At 43.8% G+C, this 21,361-nt stretch overlaps 2 protein-coding genes across 7 annotated transcripts in view; both read left to right on the top strand.

Annotated features, from left to right (window-relative positions):
• The window catches only part of MEIKIN (meiotic kinetochore factor), a 144,919-nt gene extending 129,169 nt beyond the window's left edge, over positions 1-15,750 (top strand). The window contains exon 15 of the transcript XR_007905618.1: positions 15,739-15,750. The gene's annotated coding sequence lies outside the window, so the exon portion shown is untranslated. The remainder of the gene's footprint in view (positions 1-15,738) is intronic.
• Positions 1-21,361, top strand: part of RAPGEF6 (Rap guanine nucleotide exchange factor 6) — a 118,142-nt gene that overhangs the window by 37,166 nt on the left and 59,615 nt on the right. For all 6 annotated transcript variants that reach the window (XM_051794000.1, XM_051793999.1, XM_051794002.1 and 3 more), the window contains one exon: positions 4,562-4,705. In XM_051794000.1, coding sequence (XP_051649960.1) covers positions 4,562-4,705 — 144 coding nt within the window. The remainder of the gene's footprint in view (positions 1-4,561; positions 4,706-21,361) is intronic.

Raw genomic sequence — 21,361 nt, 5'->3', positions numbered from 1 at the left:
CTGCTCATGGGCTCTGATACCATCAGTAATATGCTCTTTGCTGCAGCACACACTTTAAGCTGCAGTCTGCCATGAAGTGCAGGTTAAGAGTGCAAGAAGCCTGTCTCCATCCTCTGAAGTGAAACAGTTCATTTATTTTATCCCCAATTACCCAGGCTCTTCTCAAAGCTGGAGTTCTGGGGGGGATTTGTGCCTTGAGGGATGGCACAGGACTGTCTGGGTGACAATGTGTGCAGCCATGTCATGGGAATGCCCCAGGCACTCTAGTTTGCTGTGCACTGTCACTGTTTAAATTGCTGCTGTCCAGGGTTTGGGGTGCTGAGTGTTCCCTGGGATTTGGGGTGCTCAGTGCAGGGTCTGGGGTGAGCTGAGCTTTCACCTCAACGCTCCTGGCACCTTGTAGCACAGAATGACAAACACTCTCCCAGTCATATTTATTATTAGATATTAGAAAGATATTCTCTACAGTGAGGGTGGGGAGGCCCTGTAATGATTTCCCAGAGAAGCTGTGGCTGCCCCATCCCTGGAAGTGTCCAAGGCCAGGTTGGACAGGGCTTGGAGCAGCCTGGGCTAGTGGAGGGTGGCTGGTGACTGACTCACTGCAAGTGCATTTGCAAGATTATGTGAAATATTTCATAGGCAAAATATAATATGAAATTCTAAAGAAATACCTACATCCTTCTTTAGTCACATCACCATTGTTGTAAAATAAAAATAAATACAGGAAGATGCTTCTGTGCAAGTGTGTGCTACCAGAAACTGGGCTTATTAAAATATTTTATGGAGGAACTAGTGTTGTGTGTGTAACTTGAGTAGCTACAACTGTGCTGAATGTTTTCAGAGGAACACAGTGTCACAGTAGCTGGAGAAGCCAGCATTGGCCATGTCAGCAAATTCAAAAGCTGCTGGGTGTTCCTGGAGACAAATGTGCAGCCCAGACAGTAGTTCACTGTATTTTAAATCTCTTGAATTATCTGTAGTTGTAGTTAAATGTCAATGAGAGTATAGAGATGCTTAAAAGTATCTTACATTCTTCTCTGGAACTTCAATATATTTTTCCTGTGGGAAGATCAGAGAATTAAAAGTACAGAGTTATTTCTTCATTATTTTTATGTTCATGTTTTATAGGTAAATGTAGCCAAAGGTGCTGTTAACTGTATTTTCTGGGTAGTACTTCAAACAGGGTGAGAAAAAAGCACCAGTGTGGTGATGTGCACCTTGCTAATGATCTGCACTGACACAAGGTGTACTTGAGTTTCATTTCCCTGATTAATTCGTATTAATTTATCTTAATTCTTTTATTTTCTCTCGTTTTTAATTTGCAACATAATAATGAGGTTTAATATGTAATGAATATTTATCTTCAAGCAAAATAATTAGTTTGCTCCTTTAATGGAGTTAAAGAACACCATCATTCCCTGCTGGTGACTGATTTTTTTAAATTTTTTTTTCCTCTCTGCTGTTACTTTAGAATGTAAATCAGTTTTGTAGTGGGAATCCTCTGGGAACTGACCCATTTTAAAGGCCATAAAATGTGGTCAACTTAAGTTAATGAGGATAACAGATAGTGTGTGAATGGGCATTGTAACTCATATTTTTGGAGGCTGAGCAATCTATTGAATTAATAATAGACCCATTTATCACTTAAGAAAATGGCCTGGAATTGCAGCATATCTTGGTGTACTGAAGTGTCCTTTCTGTTCCTTGGTGCTTTCACTTCCTTCAGGTCTGAGTGTAAGATTCCAGAGGAGCAGTGTGGGGTTTAGAGGTGGAAAATGTTTCACTGCTGGCTTGGGCTGCGGAGTGAAACTGGGGACAGTCCTCAATTTTTCCATGTGGCAGCCAGTGCCATGGGTGAACCTGGGGATATGGGAGCATCCTCCTGAAAAGGAGGCTCAGGGGGGACCTTCTGGCTCTGCAACTCCCTGGCAGGAGGGGGAGACTGGGGGGGGGTCGGGCTCTGCTCCCAGGGAACAAGGGACAGGAGGAGAGGGAACGGCCTCCAGCTGTGCCAGGGGAGAGTCAGGTTGGATATTGGGAAAATTTTTTCATGGGAAAGGTTGTCAAGCCCTGGCACAGCTGCCCAGGTGGAGTCACCATTCCTGGAGGGATTTAACAGATGTGGCACTTGGGACCATGGTTTAGTGGTGGGCTTGGCAATGCTGGGTTAATGGTTGAACTTGATGATCTTAGAGGCCTTTTTCAGCCTTAACAATTCCATGATTCTGTATTGGAACTGAAATAATGAGAAGCAGTCTGCAGGGCAGTGTTTCCATTGGACCTGGAAGCCTGGTTGCAGCCAGGTCCTCCTGGGCCAGTTCTCCCCAGATTCCTCTGTAGGAGTATTCATCCAGCTGGGGGGTGAGTGAGGAGGATGACACCTCTCTGCTAACAGAAATTTTTAGTTTTAACCAGTTGAAATCAGGTCTGAGTGAGAGCACCCAACCTGATGGTCAGCTGGACTGAAAATACTGTTGGTGCTGGTGGTCCTCACCTGGGAGCTCTGTGGCGTGGAGATCTTTCCTGGTGTCTGATTTTCATGTTGTTTTTGTCAACAGCAGTGCACTAACTGAAGGAAGCAGGTGGTCTCAGTTTCTCAATTTTCAGCACTTGTTTGTTTTGCCTTAGTGCTAACAAATAACTTATTTATGCTCACTTCTTAGTTTTCAGTTAGAACTGTGGAAGAAGAAGAAGAATTTCCCCTTTCACTGAGTGTTTGTTTTACTTGAGTCTTAGAAATACCTGTTAGTTTGGGGCTTCCTAATAATGAGAGTCATCGGTTTTGGAAGAGTTTGTCCAGCCTCCTCAGCAGTCTCAGGTCCAGGTTAGTCTGTTGGAGAAGCTCACTGCTCATCTTAGTTTCTCTGATCTTTTAAGACTGAATGCAGAGAAAAAAAGGATAATGCATTAAAAAATAAACAAGTACCATTTTGGTTGTTTGATGAGTACCAAACCAAACTTCCTGACCTTGGGAAGCCTTCTGTATAATTTGAGAGTACCATTGCTGCTAACTAGAAATCCGTATTTCATGCTGGGTGAAGAAAGGCTTCTGTATAGAGCATCTCACTATATTTTTTGATGATACTAAATGGCCTGATCAAAAGGGTTTTTTATTTCTTTTTGTGTTTCTACCTGCCTGCCTTGTATTTTTACTCCCTTGTTCCATCTTGCTTACAGCAGTGCTGCAGCTGGACAGCTTTGGTCACTGGCCTGTGTTTCACCTTTTCTGGTGAAAAGTGTGGTTGTCTCTTGCGGGGGGAACTTGGCTTTTCTGTTTTCTTTTTTCTACAGTACTGTGGTGTGAGCTTCACTCTTCTAACTGTTATATCTTTAACCTGTGTTGTTAATGTCTCTTTTTCTCTATGGAATCAAAAATAACCTACAAGACAAACCCAGCTGCTTGCACCTTCCTCTGACCTCAGACAGACTTAGCTGTTTGGAAAAAATTATGTAGAAAGTAGATGTGATCTTGCTTTTGTGATGGTTTAGGTAGTTTGGTTGCTTTCCTGTTCCTGTCTGTTAAGTCTGTCTGGGTTTCTTTCCTTTATACCTTTTGAATTTTAATTTTGAGATAATTTACCCAAGTATGTGAAGTGAGGGCTATGTAAGATCACACAGAGGTTCTTCTCCTGTTCCAGTAGTAAAGTCTTAATGTTTAGGATTTTCAAGTGAAAATTGGAGACAGAAAAAAAATAAAAATAAGCTATTGAGGATAGTAAAAACCTCAATATAGTAAATACACTGTAGAGAGGCTTCTTGCCCATTGCAGCTATTTGCATGCATGTCTGCTCTGCTTCCTGCTGGGAGATATTTTTCCAAAACATCAAAAGGAAATGGGAAAGGATGAGACTGCTTTTTATAGAAAAAAAAAAATTGTAACTAGTGAGATAAAAGGTTTCATGTTGGCTTTTGCTAACAAGATACATTTACCTAATTTTTAATGTTTAGTCACAAATAATATTTAACATTAAGATATGGACTGAGTTCCAGTTATTTCTTCATAATCTACTGGAAGTGATTAGAAAGCAGTATGACATAGGTGAAGCAGCTATTTATAAAAAGTTGGAATATTTAAAGTTGTTTAGCTGTGACTGTTACTAGAAATAAGTTATGCTTTTAAAAATTACACTAATAAAAATGGGATATAATTCAGTCTCTTTGCCAGTTGCAAATACACAAAGAAATGGTGAGTTCTGTGTTGAAGATACGCTTGAAATGAGCAGTGTGTGTAACTTGTGCTGTGTGATACATGTGGGTGCAGACGGGTTTCTACTGATGAGTGACATTTTTCAGAGGATACGTGGGCCTTTTTTACTTTTTTTTTTTTTTTTTAAAAACACTGTTTCCTGGAAGGAAACTGTGGCCTCCGGCTCATTGTAATGAGCAGTTCTGAGACCCACAGCCGAGGTTCTCCGAAACGCCCGCGGCCGTTTTCCCCAGAAGGGTTTAACTGCCCTGAACTTATGTTTGCTCCTTCCCCATGAGCTTCCTACGGCTCCACCGGCTCTCGGTGCTATGGAAGAACTGGATGTTTAACCAGGAGCCCGAACGTGTCTTTCAGGTGGAGAACTCCAAAGACAATGAGGAAAACATCTTGCAAAGAGAGGTCCCTCTCCGGCAGTCCCGCCGGCGGTACAGGAAGATCAACCAGCGGGGCGAGCGCCAGACCATCACAGACAATGTGGACACCAGCAGCTACGTGTCGGTGAGTCTGCTCTGCCCAGCTCCTTGGCATCCTGTGCTCTACCTGGCTGCTGGCATCTTCTTTTGCTGGCACAACTGGTGAAGTGGAGCAGTCCATGCTTGTCTTTTCTGAGACCGCTCTTTGCTGGGGAGCAGTGGAGTGGTTTGGATTTCAACACCGTAGGTGGAGGTGAAGTTCAGGCACTAGTTAGAAAATACACTGGGTTTTTTTGGTTTAGGGATCTTTGGTCGAGCACTATAAATAAAACTTAACATGCTCACTGGGCAGAGAAATGGTCATTCTTGGATTTTTTGGTTTTACATGGAGTTCTTTTGTAAGATGTAGGAATTGTTGGATGTAGGTTTCTTTTCTTTCCGTAGTAAATTTGAACTATGATTTAGAACTGAGTTAATCACAGATGCAGTTCAATACAGCATTAACACTGTCGTACTTGGTCGTGTTTACTGGCTTGAAAGTAGAATAGTGGTAGTTCAAGCATCAAAAAGAGTAACAGCAGCTCATTTGCTGGTCTTAAATAACAGCTCAGACTATAAACTGCACTGTGTTGAAGGCTTGTACTGCTGTGGTTTCATGACCACAATGCTTATGTGAAGGTTTTTCTCTTTACCATTATTCTTCACATGCAAACTTCCTGCTTGGTGGCAGGATATACATCTGATCTAGACAAATTATTTGATTGAAAATAATTGTTCTGGATACATTGATTTGCTTTGAAACTCAAAGGTGAAAACCAGTACTAATGTAGAAGTACCAACATTGAGTGGTCAATTTCAATTTCTCCCCTTTTTCCCCATCTTCCTTTTCATCTCCCCAAAAGATACAAAGCCTCTCTCAGTTGATACACTTCAAAATATCTGATATGTGCTTCAGATATGAATTTATAACTTATATAAACTGCTGGTTTTCCTGTATGTTGGTAGTGGTTGGGTTGCAGGTGGTGATTTTAGGTCTTGCACAGCAATAATATGTCTGTGACAGGAAGAGAATATGCTGCTTGAAGTTTAACACCCTCTGCCATCTCATTTCTAGAACTGTCACATGTGTTGGATTTTATCATTAGTAAACCATTGAATTAGTTATTGAAGAAATGAGATGTTGGACCCTGATGCTCTGGGCAGGCCAGCATAAGGCTTTATTAGGAATTAAATTCCAGTCTGTGTATGACAGAATCTATCTCTGTCTCTTTGGTTTTGTGACAGTCAATAAGCACACAGATAATAACTCTCAGATTTCAGTGCTAAGAGGAGGAGAGTCCCAGGAACAGCTGATGCCACCTGTGGTGCTTGCCCGGAGGGGTGCGTGACAAGGGACTTGGCATCTTTGGTCTGAGAAAGACCAAGTCACACAGCTTTGTGAATGATTTCAGAGGTTATCAGTTATTGCTGCAAGGACTTGGTGTGGTACATTCAGGGGACTGTGATGAGTCAACAAATGATGTCCTCATTAGGATTTTTCTTCTTGTGGATTTATTTTTCTTCATGTTGAATTATTTCCTTGTTATCAATGATGTGGAGCATCCGTGGGCCTGCACCTACACTTGCTTATTGCAAACCTGGTGGCTTCTTCAGATCTATGAATGTGTGTATATATATAATCTCATCATTTGATGGAAATCAAACAGCACATTCCTAGATCTGTTTTAATGTCAGTTAATTAGGAATATATAAGAAGAGTCCTGTTAATGCTGCTAAGTGTTTTCCTGGATGAGTGAGTGCTAAGTGGCAAGGAGTAAACAACCACCTCTCTGCTAGCAAATCTGCAAGCTGTTGGGTTTTTAGCAGCCTGAATTGAAATACCAGTCCTTGCTTTGTAGACTGTAAGCTCCTAATTGGAAAGTGTCATACTCACAGTACTCAGGGTAGCAAAAAGTAATTTGTAACTCAACAGATGATTCAGAATAAAAATGTGATAACCAAACTGCCTGTGTGACAAGTAAATAAAAATTGGGTGCCTATAGTTTTCCATAACTGGTAAGATAATGACTTTTTCTGAGGTATGGTTAGTTCTGTGCCTGGGTTTAACTCCTACCTGGATAAGCCTGCTCATACATGGCTGTTGGTTCCCAGAGGCCTTGACAAACAGGTTTTATAGTGTAATGCTTGATGTAGCCCGTGAGAGAATGGCAGAATCTTAGCATGGTTTGAATTGGAAGGGACCTTAAAGATCATGTAGTTCCAACCCCCTCCCATAGGCAGGGAAGCAGGATAAGGAAGAGGGTTTTTGAGTGCAACTTTCATTTGACAGGAACTTGCGAAAACATTTCTGCCAGAGTGGGAAAACTGTTTACAAACTCTGCAGCAGATTTCCTCTCTGGCATAATGCTAATGAATGAGCACAGAGTTGTATTTCCCTGTCCAGCCTGTTGCTGAGTGCTCTGTGACAGATGCTGAATGTGTCCTGATAGACCTTTTGTGAGCCCTGTGTGCTCAGGGAGGGCTCAGAGCTTTCCAACCTCTGCAGGGACTCCAGCTGGACTCCCATGGTTGATGTTGGAGTACTCAGCATGGCACCATTTAAGTTTTTACTTAAATGCCTAATCTCTCACACACAAGTAGTTTTCTGCTTTCTGAAGAAAACCCAGATCCTATAGGTAGTGAAATTCAGTATTGCTTTGACTCAGCTCAGAATATTTCCTTAAATAGAAGATTTCTTGTGTTTGCTTTTAAGGAGAATTATCCATGCAATCTGCATTAACTCCTTAGAATGTAAATCTCTGCACATTAAATATACTGTGATTATTTTTATGATTAAGGTTAATCTATGTTTTATAAAACATCCCCTGTTGAGTTGTGACATGAACTTACACCTACTCCTCACATGGAGCTCCCTGCTTGTTAGTGCTGGAACTTGTTCTGTAGAAAGACCTGATTGGCCATGAACCCAAAATTTCTATGCAGATAATTTAAATAATATTTTAAATTATTGTTACCATCCTTGAAGCTCTTTCCTTTTATGCTTCTTAATTAAGAGAGTTCTAGGGCTTAGTTTAACTATATATCTTCATATCTTAAATTTCTTCCCTCCCCTCAGCTGATTGGACAAATGTTAAAAAGGTAAAAAGGGATAATCTGATTGGCTTCTTTGGTGAAGGAGTTGCCATTTAGATGCCTTTACTAAATTTTTGTGGTTCATAGCTGTGTTGTCTCACAAGAGCACTGGTTGTCTGCAGAGTAAGTTTTTGAAGTTTGTTGGGATTTTGTTGTTGGATTGTTTTTTTTTTTTTCTTCCAAGTAAAACACAGTGAACACATGCTGACAGTGCTCTCTCTGCTCCCTCAAACCGAGCAAGTCTGTATTTCTGTTTCTGTCTCCCCAGTGATGTGACTGTCTGTGCAGTGCCAGTGTGGGCAGTGCCAGCCCTGCTCTCCTGGTGCCTGGGCTCTCCTGCCCCTCCTGGCTGCTCCATGGCTGTGTTGAGGTTCTGCTGGTGCTGGGATTTTTTTCCCTTCTGCAGCACAGCAAGCCAGGCAGATCTGAGGATAAATGTGTGTTTGGCAAATCCTTTTTCAGGATCCCAAGCAGCAGTGCTGCTGAGGAGGGGGCTCTGTCTGGGGGGTGACAGCCCTGAGCTCTGTGTGCCTGGGGCAGGTCTGAGCATCCCCGTGATTCCATCCCATCTCTTCATCCCTGGGCATTTCTGGCCTTCATTTTTGTCTCTTATAACTCTGCATCTCCCACATCAGCTCTGCAGTGGTGTCCTGAGTGGGGGAGGGAAGGTGGGGCTGGACATATTTGGCAAAAACTCTTGCTCCAAATGAACAGATTAGGAAGAAATGTGCCACTGGTGTTAATTCTGCCTGCTCTTGCTTCAGATCTGATCTGTTAGCTTGATTGCATTTCTTTGTGGTGATAAGCATCCAGGAGCTGGGGTCATCACAGCAGAGATAAATACTGAGTCATTTCTATTCTTAGTCTAGTTCTCAACCCAATCAATAATGCAACCGTGGTTTTTAATTACAAAAGAAGAAAGTAATTGTGATCATCTCTGTTAAACTATGTCCCAAAATTCTGTGCCCATGCAGCAGGTGCTTAAAAAACTGCAACCAGACTAACAGCAGATGACTTTTTTATGACAGAGCTTTAAAGAAAATAGTTTAATGGTAGTTCTCTGGTGCTTTATAAAAATTAAATTGCTGTTTTGTCTTGGATCAAGTAATAGAAAAGTAAATGGTTCAAGGATTTATCTTCACAAGTACAAAATAAAACCTGAGATAGTAAGTTTTGCATTTATAATTCATGCAGTGTTCAAAACCGAACGGGGTTTAAGAATTTCTGTGTGACTCTCAAACCTGTAAACTCAAATCTTTTTTTCTAATTAATGGCTGTGGTCAGTAATCTGAGGTCGTGGACTCCCCATCCCTGGGAGTGTCCAAGGCCAGGTTGGACAGGGCTCCCAGGAGCAACGTGGGATAGTGGAAGGTGTCCCTGCCCAGGGCAGTGGGATTGGAGTGAGATGATCTTTAAGGTCTCTTCCAACCCAAACCATTCTGTTATTCTGCATATTTATTACCCACATATATTTTTGACAGTTCTCTCAGTGATATTTTTTAAAATGGAGATTATTTGTATCTCTAAAAATAGTGTACATATGATGTAATGCCTATTTCTGTAGAGTTGTGACAACATACTGAATTTTTTAACTTGTTAGTTCATTGTAGAACAGAATAAAGAAATTGATACCAAACTTTACTAGTAATCCATTTTCTTAGAGATGCAGGGTTTTTTTTTTTAAACTCCTGTAAGAGGATCATGAGGTTTAAAAGATTTATTATAATATTGCATTTTACGGGCAGTATCTTAATATTTGCATCATGTAAAAATTGTCCTGGAGCCTTGTAGAAGCATTTATCTTCAGAGAAGTCTGTCACTGCAGACTGCTTGAGTGGCAGGTTTCTTGTTCTTTGATCATTACTTAATGTAATCCTGTCAGAGGCTGGAGGTAGCATGGGGGATCTCACAATTGGAGGGAATTAAGTCACATTTCAATATGCTGGATCAAACCCATTAGGTGCTTTACCATTACTAATCCTTTCCTTTTTAAATGCTGTGAAACACTGTGGGTCTCTTATAATCTATTTTTAACTAGCAGGTAAATTTGCTGAAATGGTCCCTTTTATTGATCTAAACCAACTAAGACCGACTTAAAGCATGTCTCCAGCTGCCTCTTGCCAAACCTGGGCACAGCATCGCTGGCTTCTGTTTTTTTGGAATATCAGTTAATTTCAATGAGGCTGTGGCTGATCTGTGAGCGGCTGAAATCAGTGCTGCTTGAGCTGGAAGATGGTTCTCTTTGCAGCTCATTGGTTTTTACTGAGTTTATGTCCACACTTCCTCTTTTTGATGCTTTTAAAAAATGCTCGACAGAATTTTAACTTCGTTGACTAATGACAGGCTGAGAGAGTTGGGATTGTTCAACTTGGAGAGGAGAAGGCTCCATGGAGACCTTAGAGCACCTTCCAGTGCCTAAAGGGGCTCCAGGAGAGCTGGAGAGGGACTTTGGGAAGGGATGGAGGGACAGGACAAGGGGGAATGGCTTCCCACTGCCAGAGGGCAGGGTTCATTGGGATACTGGGAAGGAATCCTTCCCTATGAGGGTGGGGAGACCCTGGCACAGGTTGCCCAGAGAAGCTGTGGCTGCCTCTGGATCCCTGGGAGTGTCCAAGGCCAGGTTGGACGGGACTTGGAGCAACCTGGGCTAGTGGAAGGTGTCCCTACCCATGGCAGGGACCTTGGGACTAAATGGTCTTTAAGGTCATTTCCAACCCAAGCCATTTTGGGATTCTATGAATCGAAGGTGAATTTAGGTTTTGCTGAAATCCATGGTCTGGCAGTGCCCTCAGAGGGTACAGACATTGATGTTGTCCATATCTGCCTGGAGGTGGTGTGTAATGCAACGAGATGCTGCAGCTTCCTTCTTCCTGAGCTTGTTTGTACAACAGCAGGTTTTTCATAGTCTCCATCTCTAGTTTTGTGTGGCCTGGTGTGATCCCAGCTCGCAGGGGCTCAGGAGCAGCTCTGTGCCTCCGTTAGCCAGGCACCCTGCAGGACAGGACCCCGTGTGTGCTGACACTGGCTGCAGCTCCACTGAACTCCTGCCCTTTTCAGTGTTTTCCTCGCCCCTGTGATGAGAAGGAGCCGTGTCTGCAGCGTGTTCACTTCCTGCGTGGGCCCTGTGGGTTGCTGTGGGTGCGGGTGCAGCATCCGCCCCGTCTGCCGGGGAGAGGAGGGGCACAGGGATGGAACCCCCGCCTTTCTGGGGGGGAAATCACTGTTAGGCTGGGCTTTGTGGGTGGGGGAAGAGCCAGTGAATTAGGTAGTGCTTAGGCATGAATGGTGTAGAGGTGTCTTTCCCAGGCCAGACAGCTGGGGAAGGGTCTGGAGCACAAGGCTGAGGAGCAGCTGAGGGAGCTGGGGGGGCTCAGCCTGGACAAAAGGAGGCTCAGGGGGGACCTTCTCACTCTCTACAGCTATCTAATAGGAACTCGTAGCAAGGTGAGGATTGGTCTCTTCTTCCAGGTAACAAGTGATGGGGTGAGAGGAAACCAGGTTGCACCAGGCAAAATTTAGATTGGATGTTAGGGAAAATTTCTTCATGGAAAGAGTTATAAAGCACTGGAATAGACTGGAATAGACTGCCCAGGGCAGTGGAGTCACCATCCCTAGAAGTGTTCAAAAAACATGTGGATATGGCACTTGAGGACATGGCTTAATGGTGAATGTTGTGGTGGTGCTGCACTGGCAGTTGAACTCGATGATCTCAGAGGTCTTCCCCAGCCTTAATAATTCTGTGATTCTGTGATTCTACTGCTTCACTGGTGGAGCTGGGAACAACCTCTGGCAGGGTCCTGCTGGCATCCATCATGGGAACCTGTGCTCGGCATCCTGAGCTCGCCCTGCTCTGCTGAGCTGCCCTCGGGCTCTTCCCTCTGCTTTCGAGAGCCAGGGGAGAATTGCCAAATGCATGTTCGCTCATATTTTATTTTACATATTGATTTTGTCTGCTCGTTTTGTCAGCAGTGTTACTGTCAAGGGCTCCTTGAAAGTCTGCCGCTGGTTATGGTGGTCATTAGCAAAACACCAATCCTCAAAGTGTGCCGTGCATTAAAAATCTTCCAAGGAATTTCCATAGGCCACTGGTGTTTCCCAAACCAATTAATGAGCGTCTGCAGTTTCCAACGAGTGATGACTTGAATAGGCTATGTACAAAATATGAAAATACTTAATGAAAATACTGCCCTTTGGTGAAAACCTGGGTTTTTCAGATGAAAATTTTATTTTTTTTAAACTAACAACGTAATGCAGCATGTCAACTTCAGTTTATCTGTAAACTTACAGTCGGTTTTCAAAACTTACTTTTGGGAGTTTCCCTGAAGACTTTACAAACTTGACAAGCAGGTTAAATATAAACTGTGAATTACAGGAATCACCTCAGTTTGGAGGTGACATGTGCAGCTGTGTAACGGCATTTCAGAGTGATGCACAAATGAAACTACATCAGACTGAAACTAGGGGGGATTTATTTTAAGCAGGCACCTGTATTTACTGAAATCTGGCTGCTGGCTGTAGAGTACAGCCCTTCCCGTGGCCTGTGGGAGAGCCTGTGGTGGTGGGTGATGCCACCATGTTGGGATGTGACATCATTCTGCTGCAGGACAGATGGACACACACTGTCCTGCCCTGCCAGGCTGAGGCTTCGGTCCTGGAACGAGGTCCTGAGTTGCTGTTAGGGAGAGCTGCACTGGGAGGTTGCTAATGCAGCTGATTACCCATCTTTCCTGCTCTTCAAGGCCAGGTTGGACAGGGCTTGGAGGAACCTCATCTAGTGGAAAGTGTCCCTGCCCAAGGCAGAAAGGTTGGAACAAGATGAGCTTTAAGGTCCCTCCCAGCCTGTTCCATGATTCCTGTCTCACAGACTGCATTTTTAAACCTTTCTCCATCTCGAGTAAGATGAGCACTAAGTTGTACAGCTGCTCTCCCCTCATGTGCTGGGGTGATGATGGGCCCCCTGACCCCAGCATTGTCCTGCAGCAGGTTTGTGTGTTTTCCTCCCCCTGCTCAGCAGAGCAGCAGAACTGCACTTGTTTGTGATAATTCAAGAAAAACTTGTGGATATTTTTACATTTATTTCCTACTTGCAGTCCAAACACATCAGTGTTTGTACAACTGAACACTTTTCACCAGGAAGCCTGGAACTGTTTGGAAGCAGATCCTGAGCACAGTCTGTCCTTCGCAGGGGAATCATCTGACACCATTAACTGGCATCAAACTGGAGAGCTGCTCAGCCCTTGACCTGAGCTGGTGCTGGCAGTGCTGTGGGAGGGATGTACTCTTGTGCCAGCTTGTGGCAGAAGAACCTTTCGAAACTTCTAAATATTTTGCAAATTGCCACCCCAACAAGCAAGAATTCAAGTCCTTATTACTGTGCTCTCCACACAACAGCCAGTTATCTGTTCCTTCCTCCTCCTTTTACCACATAGACAAATTTACACTGTGGTAGAAATTAACTCAGTTCCTTGGAAGATGTCTGAGAAAATCTTTTATATAGCATTATCAGGGAGTTAATCTCTGTTTTGATGGACCCTGAGGGGCTGGGTGGCAGTTCCAAAGCCATTAATTCTTTATGAGCAGCCTCTTAGGCAAACTAGGCTGAGACAGATGCGTGGGGGTTTTGCCCAGTGCTCGTAACTGCGTCGCTCGGGGTTGGTGGTAGAACTGTGCTCTGTACTGGGGAGAGGGGTTTCAGTCTTCTTGGAGACTTAAAAACCTCGTGTTTGAGTTGCAGCTCTTTGTCAGATCCTTGTTTTTAACATTGTTTCAGTCTCTTGAAGTGACATATTGGGTGGCTTCTTGCAGGAAGCCGACAGGGCAGCAGCCAGCAAGCTGGTTGCCTGCGTGCAGGGAGATGGTGGCGTGCTTGGAGCTGGTTTTCATTTCCTGTCTTCCATCTGGGCTGTTTCTGTCCAATATGCTCTACTCAAGAGGAGCAGCCTGGTTGTATTCTCATTTGTAGCCAACTCAACCTTTCACTTGGGTTTAGGTTTCTCCTGCCTTAGAGAGAAGTAGTCGTGTGAAGGGTTGTTTTTTTATGTTAGCATTGTAAGGTTGTAAGTTGGAGTTGTTGGATTGAATGTCGTATAATGCTGAAGGACTTCTTCAAAGGGCTGTGATGGTGTTGTCTTCAACTTTGTTTTCAAGGTAAAATGGATTTCTGATTTAGAATATGGAAAATCATATCAACTTAGACATGTTCTTTGTAAGCCTCATGGACCAACTTAGAGACTGGGAATATCCTGAGCAGTTTCCAATAAAAATCACCATCAGAAAATGTCAGCACATAATGGAAGCATTTGGGTGCCCTGTTTTCCTTGGAAAAACCTGGCATGGAAACAACTGCCTGTACAAGAGAATAGCTAGAAGAGTATCTTTGGTTTTGGCATAGAACTGATTGCTATCTAATGACATTTAACAGCATTTGTAGTTTTATATTTGATATGTGGCATCCTTCTTAATAGGGATATGTCTGACAGATAAAATACTTGACTGAATACCATCGCTCTGTCTTAATTCCTCATTGATCCTTACTTTGTTCTTGCAAGGCAGAGTTGCATTCTATCACTGAGTTTAAGTCTTGTTCTCATATGATGAAGTTTTTAGTTTGAGGTAATGTAGCCACGATGCTTGTGTTGGCTGTATGATTTTGGTTTTGTTTTCTTTCAAGTCTGGTTAGCAGTTGTGGTTTGTCATCGTGGTGTGCAGGTATGGCATCACGCTCACCCCCTTGGTTTATCTGTTAAGATCAGTTCTCACTAGGTGAGAATAGCTGGGCTTTTCCTGCTGTTTTGCCCTCAGTGGAGGAAGGGACCCCAAATGATGGTGGGGAAAAATTTCTCAGAGCATACTCAACTTTCCATTTTTAAAGGTCATAAGGTTGGATTGTATGAGAAAATGAGAAAGTTTGGGCATCAGGGCACTGTGATGCTCCACCTGATGAGGGGAGCCCTGCAGAGCTGCTTTAGGGTCTGTGCTGTGCTTCCCCAGCGTGGCTGATCTGGGCATCCACATCTTGGGATCTGGAGACCCCGAGTGCCTCACCCACCCCATTATACCTGTTCACTCTGATACTGAACCGGGCTGGTCCCAGCCTGGTCCAGGGACAGCAGAGCTGTCTGAGCATGAAGTTATGCCCGAGCCCAGGCAAGTCTGTCAGGGTAGGACTCCTCCCAGACACAGGGTAGGACTCCTCCCAGACACAGGACTATTCCTGGGACAGCAGTGTCCATGAGATGCTGTGCCTGTGATGGTACTCGTGTCACATATGCTCGTCAAGCTGGATGCACTGACCGCTAATGAGAGTGGACTGTTCAAAGTCACCCTTGCTTAGAGGGGAATTTTGAAATTTGGTAGGAGGAGTCAGATCCCTCCCCACTTCCTACCTGCAGGTGTCCAGTTTAGTGTTAATCTTCAAGAAAAAAGACAGAAGAAATATTGGAAGTGGCATTTTAATGATTTTTTTTTAACATCTTCTGTGAACTTAATGCATTATTCTCAAGGTCATTTAATCAGAGACCTTTTTTCTTGTGAGAGGTGTGCTGGTACTTTATGTCCTAAATAGTCTTAATCTGTTTGGTTTAACTTGAGATTTAACATTTTAATAAATGGGGGAACAAAAAGCAGTATTTTGTATTGGCTTTCATATCAACTTTTGGGGGATGAGAAGATATGTATCTTGGTAGGCTTTGTGTATTCCTGGCTTCCCAGGCTGGTGGCAGATGAGGAAATCACGGCCAGGTCTGTGTTAGGTTTGGGCTGTGATGTCAGTTTTGAGACTAGATTGAGGGTGTGTTTAGGGAGCAAAACTCTGAACGTGTTTGGAAAATTTTGCCGTGGGATATTAGAGATTTCGTCCTTTCAGTGTCTCTGGGTGGATTCAATCCCACAAACTGACCTTATGTGGTTGGTATCCCTACCTTTTCATCACCAGGGATTTTTGGGTTGCATACCTTCCCAGACTTCCCCACCCTGTGCCGAGATGAGATGGCAGGCAGGAAGGGAGGAGCGTGGTGTGAATCAGCTCAGCTCAAACCCTAGCAAGGAACTTTGAGTCTGTAGCAGAGGGGGCTTCCCCCTTCCCCCCCACTGCTATCCCTGTTTGCCATGCGGATCATGCTCTGCCCGGCTCTGCAGAGCGTGTGTGCCGAGACAGAGCTGCAGGGGAGAGCTGCAATTTATAAACATGTTTAAGAAAGTATTATACACCATATAAATCTGAGTCGCTGCAAGTAGGAGATGACCTTTCCCTGCTTAACGCGGCAGCTGAAAAAAGATGGTCGGGGTAGTGCGAAAGCGACGGAGAAATCCAATCCATGGTGCCTTTTTATTGTTCCTCCTGTGTTGCTGGTGCTATATTTAGAAGCTTACATCACTTCAGGGATGATGACAGTCTCTGCCCTCCCTCTCCCGCTCCCCCCCTCCTCTCCCTCGCTCCTTCCCTTAGGATGGATCGTGTTTTCATACTACTTATGAGTCCTACAGATCTTTGGGTAGGATTTTTCTGCAGCCTGTTAGCGAGAGCTGCTGTGGAAAGTGATGTACGTAGGGATGCGATGGCACCACAGAATGTCACCCTGGAGGGGAAGGGGAGCCCAGGGTGCTGCTTTCCCTGCCTCCTCTTCCTAAAAGGGTCAGGAAGAGGGTGGAGGGTTGTATTCTCTTTTCTTTATCCCTTATCATTTATGGTGTTTAATTTCAGTGGTGGGGAGAACTGGAAGCAGCATGGCAGTGACACCGAATCCAGCGAGCTGTGCCAGCATGGCAGGGGCTGCAGCTGGCTCTGCCTCCTGAACCCCTCACTCCCCATTGCCTGCCTGTCCAAAAAGCTTTAAAGTACTCAGATCTATGGAAATAACCTCTCGATGAAGGTGCCCTTAATGCTAAAATATTTCTGCATTATGGCACTGCGTTCGGCAATTCCCGCTCACAAAACTGTATTAAAATGAATTATTTTAGCCTGAAATATCTTTGCCAGAGTGTGAGCGGTGACCGATCACTTCTCGAGCAGCCAGTCTCCTTCCCCAGCCCCCACCATGGGCTTGGAGTCAGGATGTGACTGGAGGTGCTGGACTAAAATGGGGGTGGCAAGGGAAGGTGTCTGCTGGTGGCTGAGCACTGCGGGGACAGCGTGGCAGGGACAGCGTGGCAGGGACAGTGCGTCAGCAGCCGCCTGGCTCTGAGGACAAAAGGACAGGAGTCCTCAAGCCCAGCCTGCAGACCCAGGCCCCTCAGCTGGCTGGCTCCTGTCTCATCAGCCAGGGCCACGATGCCTTTGAGACCATCACCCTCCTCCCCGCTGGCCCTGCACAAAGGGCTTTTCTCCCTCTCATTGATCAAGTTGTGCTGTTCCTGGGGTACCTTCTGCTGGGGGCTGTGGGTTCTCCCTGCCTGTGCAGGACTTGCATTTGTGGTGTCCTTAAATGAGAGAGGGCTCTAATCCTGCTGAACTGAACACGCGTTTAAATTAGCCTTTAAATTATGGAAGGCCTTACTATCGTTTTAAAAACATCCCATTTTTCAGTGACTTACTCTTCTTAGACAATTAGAATGGGCAGATTTGGTTAACAGTCAGGAGGATTCAGGTAGCATTATGGGAGGATAAAGGGAATGATGCAGAGAAATGTATGGAGTGGTATTTCAGCATGGAAATAAATCAGTGTTAAGGAACAAAGACCACCTTTAATTCAGAGATTGCAGACTGCTTTTTCCCTAAGATTCTCTGAAAACTTGGATTCTACCTTAAAATGTGACTGGAGATTTTCTGACTGTGATTCTGCTCAGTGCTGCAGCCCTTCACAAGTATTTTGATTGTGATCACTACAAAACCTTTGTATCAGATTTTTTTTTTCATCTCAGAATTGTTCCAGTTTTGAGATTTGTCATTAAACAGACGATTTATAAAAACACAGCCTTGTGCTGCAGGGAGCCGGGGCTGCAGAGAGGCATGTGTTAAAATAAATAAAGAAAGGGATGAAAGCAGAAAGGGGTGGGGGGGGATGCCCCAAAAGCCGGGGTGTGGAAGTAGGTCAGGTTTTCCCCCCGCCCGGGGCTGGGCGGGCAGGGCTGCGCTGCAGCCCCCCGGGACCCCCGGCGCGCTCATTGGCGGCACGGCCACAGGGATGATGTCATCTGCACTTAAAGGCAAAAACTAGAAGGAAATAGAATTTTGTTCCCATTATTGAGCTGGTGTTTACAGTACTTGTAAAATATGGCATCCGTGCCAAAATGTGCGGTGGGTTGGGTTTGCTGCACAATGCAGAGGGAGGGGGAGATGTACCCCGACAGCTATCGGGGGCAGGCAGGCAGGGAGAGGGTTCCTTTGGCTGGGTGGGTTTTCTTTTCTCCTTGAGGTAAATGGTGATCATGCTAATTATAATATAGGTAGCATAGCATAAAAGTATTTGGGTGTTCATTGCTGCTGAAGATTTATCTCTGTAGCATTAAGGATGTTTAAGGTGCTTTTAAATACAATTTAACAAATTATTAGAAAAGGCACAATACAGTCATGTGTAAGATGAAGCTGACATATCCAGCCTATTGTTCAGTACTGAAAAAACAGTAAGAGAAACAGCTATTTGTATAGCTCTGTAGTGCATTGTAAAACTCTAATTAAAATGCTTTCAGCTTTTAAAAATCAGACTTCGTGTTTGCAAATTTTGCAAGCTCAGGAATTAAGTTCAGATTGTCCTTTATGTTTAAATACAAATTAAACCCAGTACTGTTTATGGACCCTTGCTGCATATTATTTTTGTTGTCTGATAGAGGTTGAGTAAATTCAGACATTGATGCCAATTTTTTTCTTTTAAGACCAAAGAAGGCTCCAGGGTAAGGTCTTTCTTAGTTAAGGTGCAGTTCCCATCATAACTGTTGGACTTGATGATCCTCATGGGTCTCTTTCAACTCAGGATATTCTATGATTCTATGATTATTTGGGAAGAATTCAATTCTTGGATGACTGCTGAGGAGCTGCTGGTTTGAGATGGAGAGTGGTGTCCTGTTGGTACAACTTGGCTTCAAAAATGTGAGAATCTTCTTCCACATGTCCCTTGGCACAGTAGATGGAAAAGAGCTTTCTGTGGATTGCCTCAAACTGCCTGATTCAATATTCAAAAATAAGCAAGCAAGCAAAGAAAAAAAAGGGATTTTTGGCCCTCACTGCCACCAGGGACCCCTTGGCAGCATGGGAAGCGTGGCCATCCTGGGATAGTTTTATTTTGGGGAAGTACCCTAGAGTGTGATGCAAACTGGGAATAATGCGATGTACGGCGGTGGAAATTCTTTCCAAAGAGGGGGGAAAACGGGAACAGTGAGTGCACCTTCTTGTGGATGAAGTAAATGATCCAGAGTACAAAATAATGGCTTTAACAGAGCCAGCAGCCTCTGTCCCCCTCCCTGTCCCCTCCCTCCTTTCCTCCCCTGCGCAGTAGCAGAAGTCATTTGCCTTCTAGGAACCGAGAGCATTGTGGAGGACCCGGCTCAAAGGTGTGGGATCTCGGACGTGCTTCCTCGGAGCAGCTCTCCAGCACGTTGGGCTGCCATCCAAGACACTAAGCTCCTTGCAGATATATCAGTTTTTAGTTGCAAAAAAGAGATCATAAAACTGAATTGACTACTGCAGAATTAAGGCAGTTGGGGTTAGAGACATAATCGGTCTTGATTGAGGGAGGAAAAAAACCCCACCTACCAAAAGTTTTAAAGACAGCTTGAAAACCCTTAAAATTATGAGGATTATAAACATCACCTTTCAGTAAGAAATTGACTTCTTTTTAGACAAAAATCTCCTAACGAGTGTATAGGATGAGATAAAAATATTGAGGCTCTTGTGTGACACACATACATAAAAGCAGAAATTATTGTGAGCTGATGATGGGTGTGTATCTGTGTGTGCATGTGAATAGCTGCAGATATTTATTTTAATTATTTCTAGATTTGGGTGCAAAGATAAGAAATAATCCACCTAAATGCTGCTGAAAGTGTTAGTAGATGCATGTGATTAATTTTGAAAAAAAAAAAGATTTAGAAAAAGAAGAATAATCAGAGTTCCAGCACATCCATGAATAGATGCTAAAATGATATAAAAGCTGCTGTGGAGCGGGGTGTTTGCTGAGCAGTTGTTGTACTGATATGTGTGTTTATATTAGGTCAGTAAAGATGCTCTGTTGGCTGCATCTGCAGATCCAGTAGCCAATTGATCTAATGCAGTTTCTAAAGGCTTTCTATACAGGTGATGTCATCCTTTTAGCTCCGTTCCCCTCCCACTCTCTTTCCTCCTTATTAGATATTTCATCTTGCTGCGGAGCATCCAATCGATGGGAGCTTCTCCTGAGGGAGCTGCTGAGAAGCAAAGCAAAGATAGTAGGAATTAGGACTCGGGCAGTCAGCCTTGCTGTAGCCATGGACGTCCTGTTTTGTTGGGCATTACAGAAATGTTTTAATTGGCAAAGCTAGGCGTGGATTAGCCGTGCTATCTGACTGAGGCATTAGAATACTGAGCAACACTGCAGAGTTGTAAACTGCATTAAAAAAAAAAAAAAGGAGGGGGGTTGCAAAAGAGGAAAGGGTTTGTATTGCAGAGGCTTTTAATGCATTCCACAGTGCAAACCTGTTAGAGCAGATATCCTGGAGCTACGGTCCGGACGCTAATTCAATTTTTGCAGTTATGATGGACAAGAGTATAAAGAAGAAACTTTAATATCCAGGATGTGGGATTCCTGAATTGCCTAAGATGCTGAAGAACCTTTGCAAAATTTCATCTACGATATGAATATGAAGTTTCTGAAAAGTGGACCTGAAGATAAGCCACTTGTAAATGCATTTTAGAAGAGAAAAAAAGAAATTTGAAGAATTCATATCTCGCCTTTCAATGTATTGTTGCTTTAACCTGCAGTTCTAATCCATTTCTGAATTAATTCAGTTTTAGCGGCACTTTTTGGGTGCATGCCTCTTGCCTGGGGGAACGTATGGACATTTGTATTTGAAAAGCTAGGAAACATTTTGATTTGAATTTATGTGCTTGTTAAAACTGGAACGTTTTTATAGGAATTGCTGCTGCTGCTGCTGCTAACTCCCTGCAATACTGAAAACTCCTCAGATCTAGTGGAAGCTGTAATCGAATTCAGTGTGAAATCCAAGCCTGAGAAGTTGCATATATGTACATTTGCTGCTTTGGTTTATGATTTTTAAAGAGAAAGCAGAAGGGGTTTTTCTCTCTTTTTTTTTTTTTTTTTTTAACCCCCCTGTGGCTTTTATTTGAGAAAGGAAACTTTTTTTCCCCCAGCCTAAGAAATGGCTTTTCTTGTTCGATGTTACGCCAACTGTCTGCAGCCCTGGGCCTCCAAAGTAAGTAAGATTTTGTCTGTGCTGCATTTCTGTGACATGTATTGACAGCCCTGGTGCTGTCTGAGTGTTCCCTTCTCATCCCAGCAGCACGCTGGGTTGGAGATGCTGGAATCCTGGCTGTGCATGAACTATTCTTGTGGAATCATTTCTAAACAGGAAGGGAGGACCTTGAAATTGTGGAATTGTTTTATGCATGAATAGCTTGCAAATTTAACAGCAAGTATAAAAAATGCCATTTGCTCATGAGATGTGTAAAGCTTGCTCTTTA

Source organism: Manacus candei, unplaced genomic scaffold (assembly GCF_025592945.1).
Source record: "Manacus candei isolate 608988 ecotype Guabito, Panama unplaced genomic scaffold, ASM2559294v1 h1tg000037l, whole genome shotgun sequence".
Classification (NCBI taxonomy): Eukaryota; Metazoa; Chordata; class Aves; order Passeriformes; family Pipridae; genus Manacus; species Manacus candei.
The sequence above is the reverse complement of the archived record's forward strand: the minus strand, read 5'-3'. Positions and strand labels throughout refer to the sequence as shown.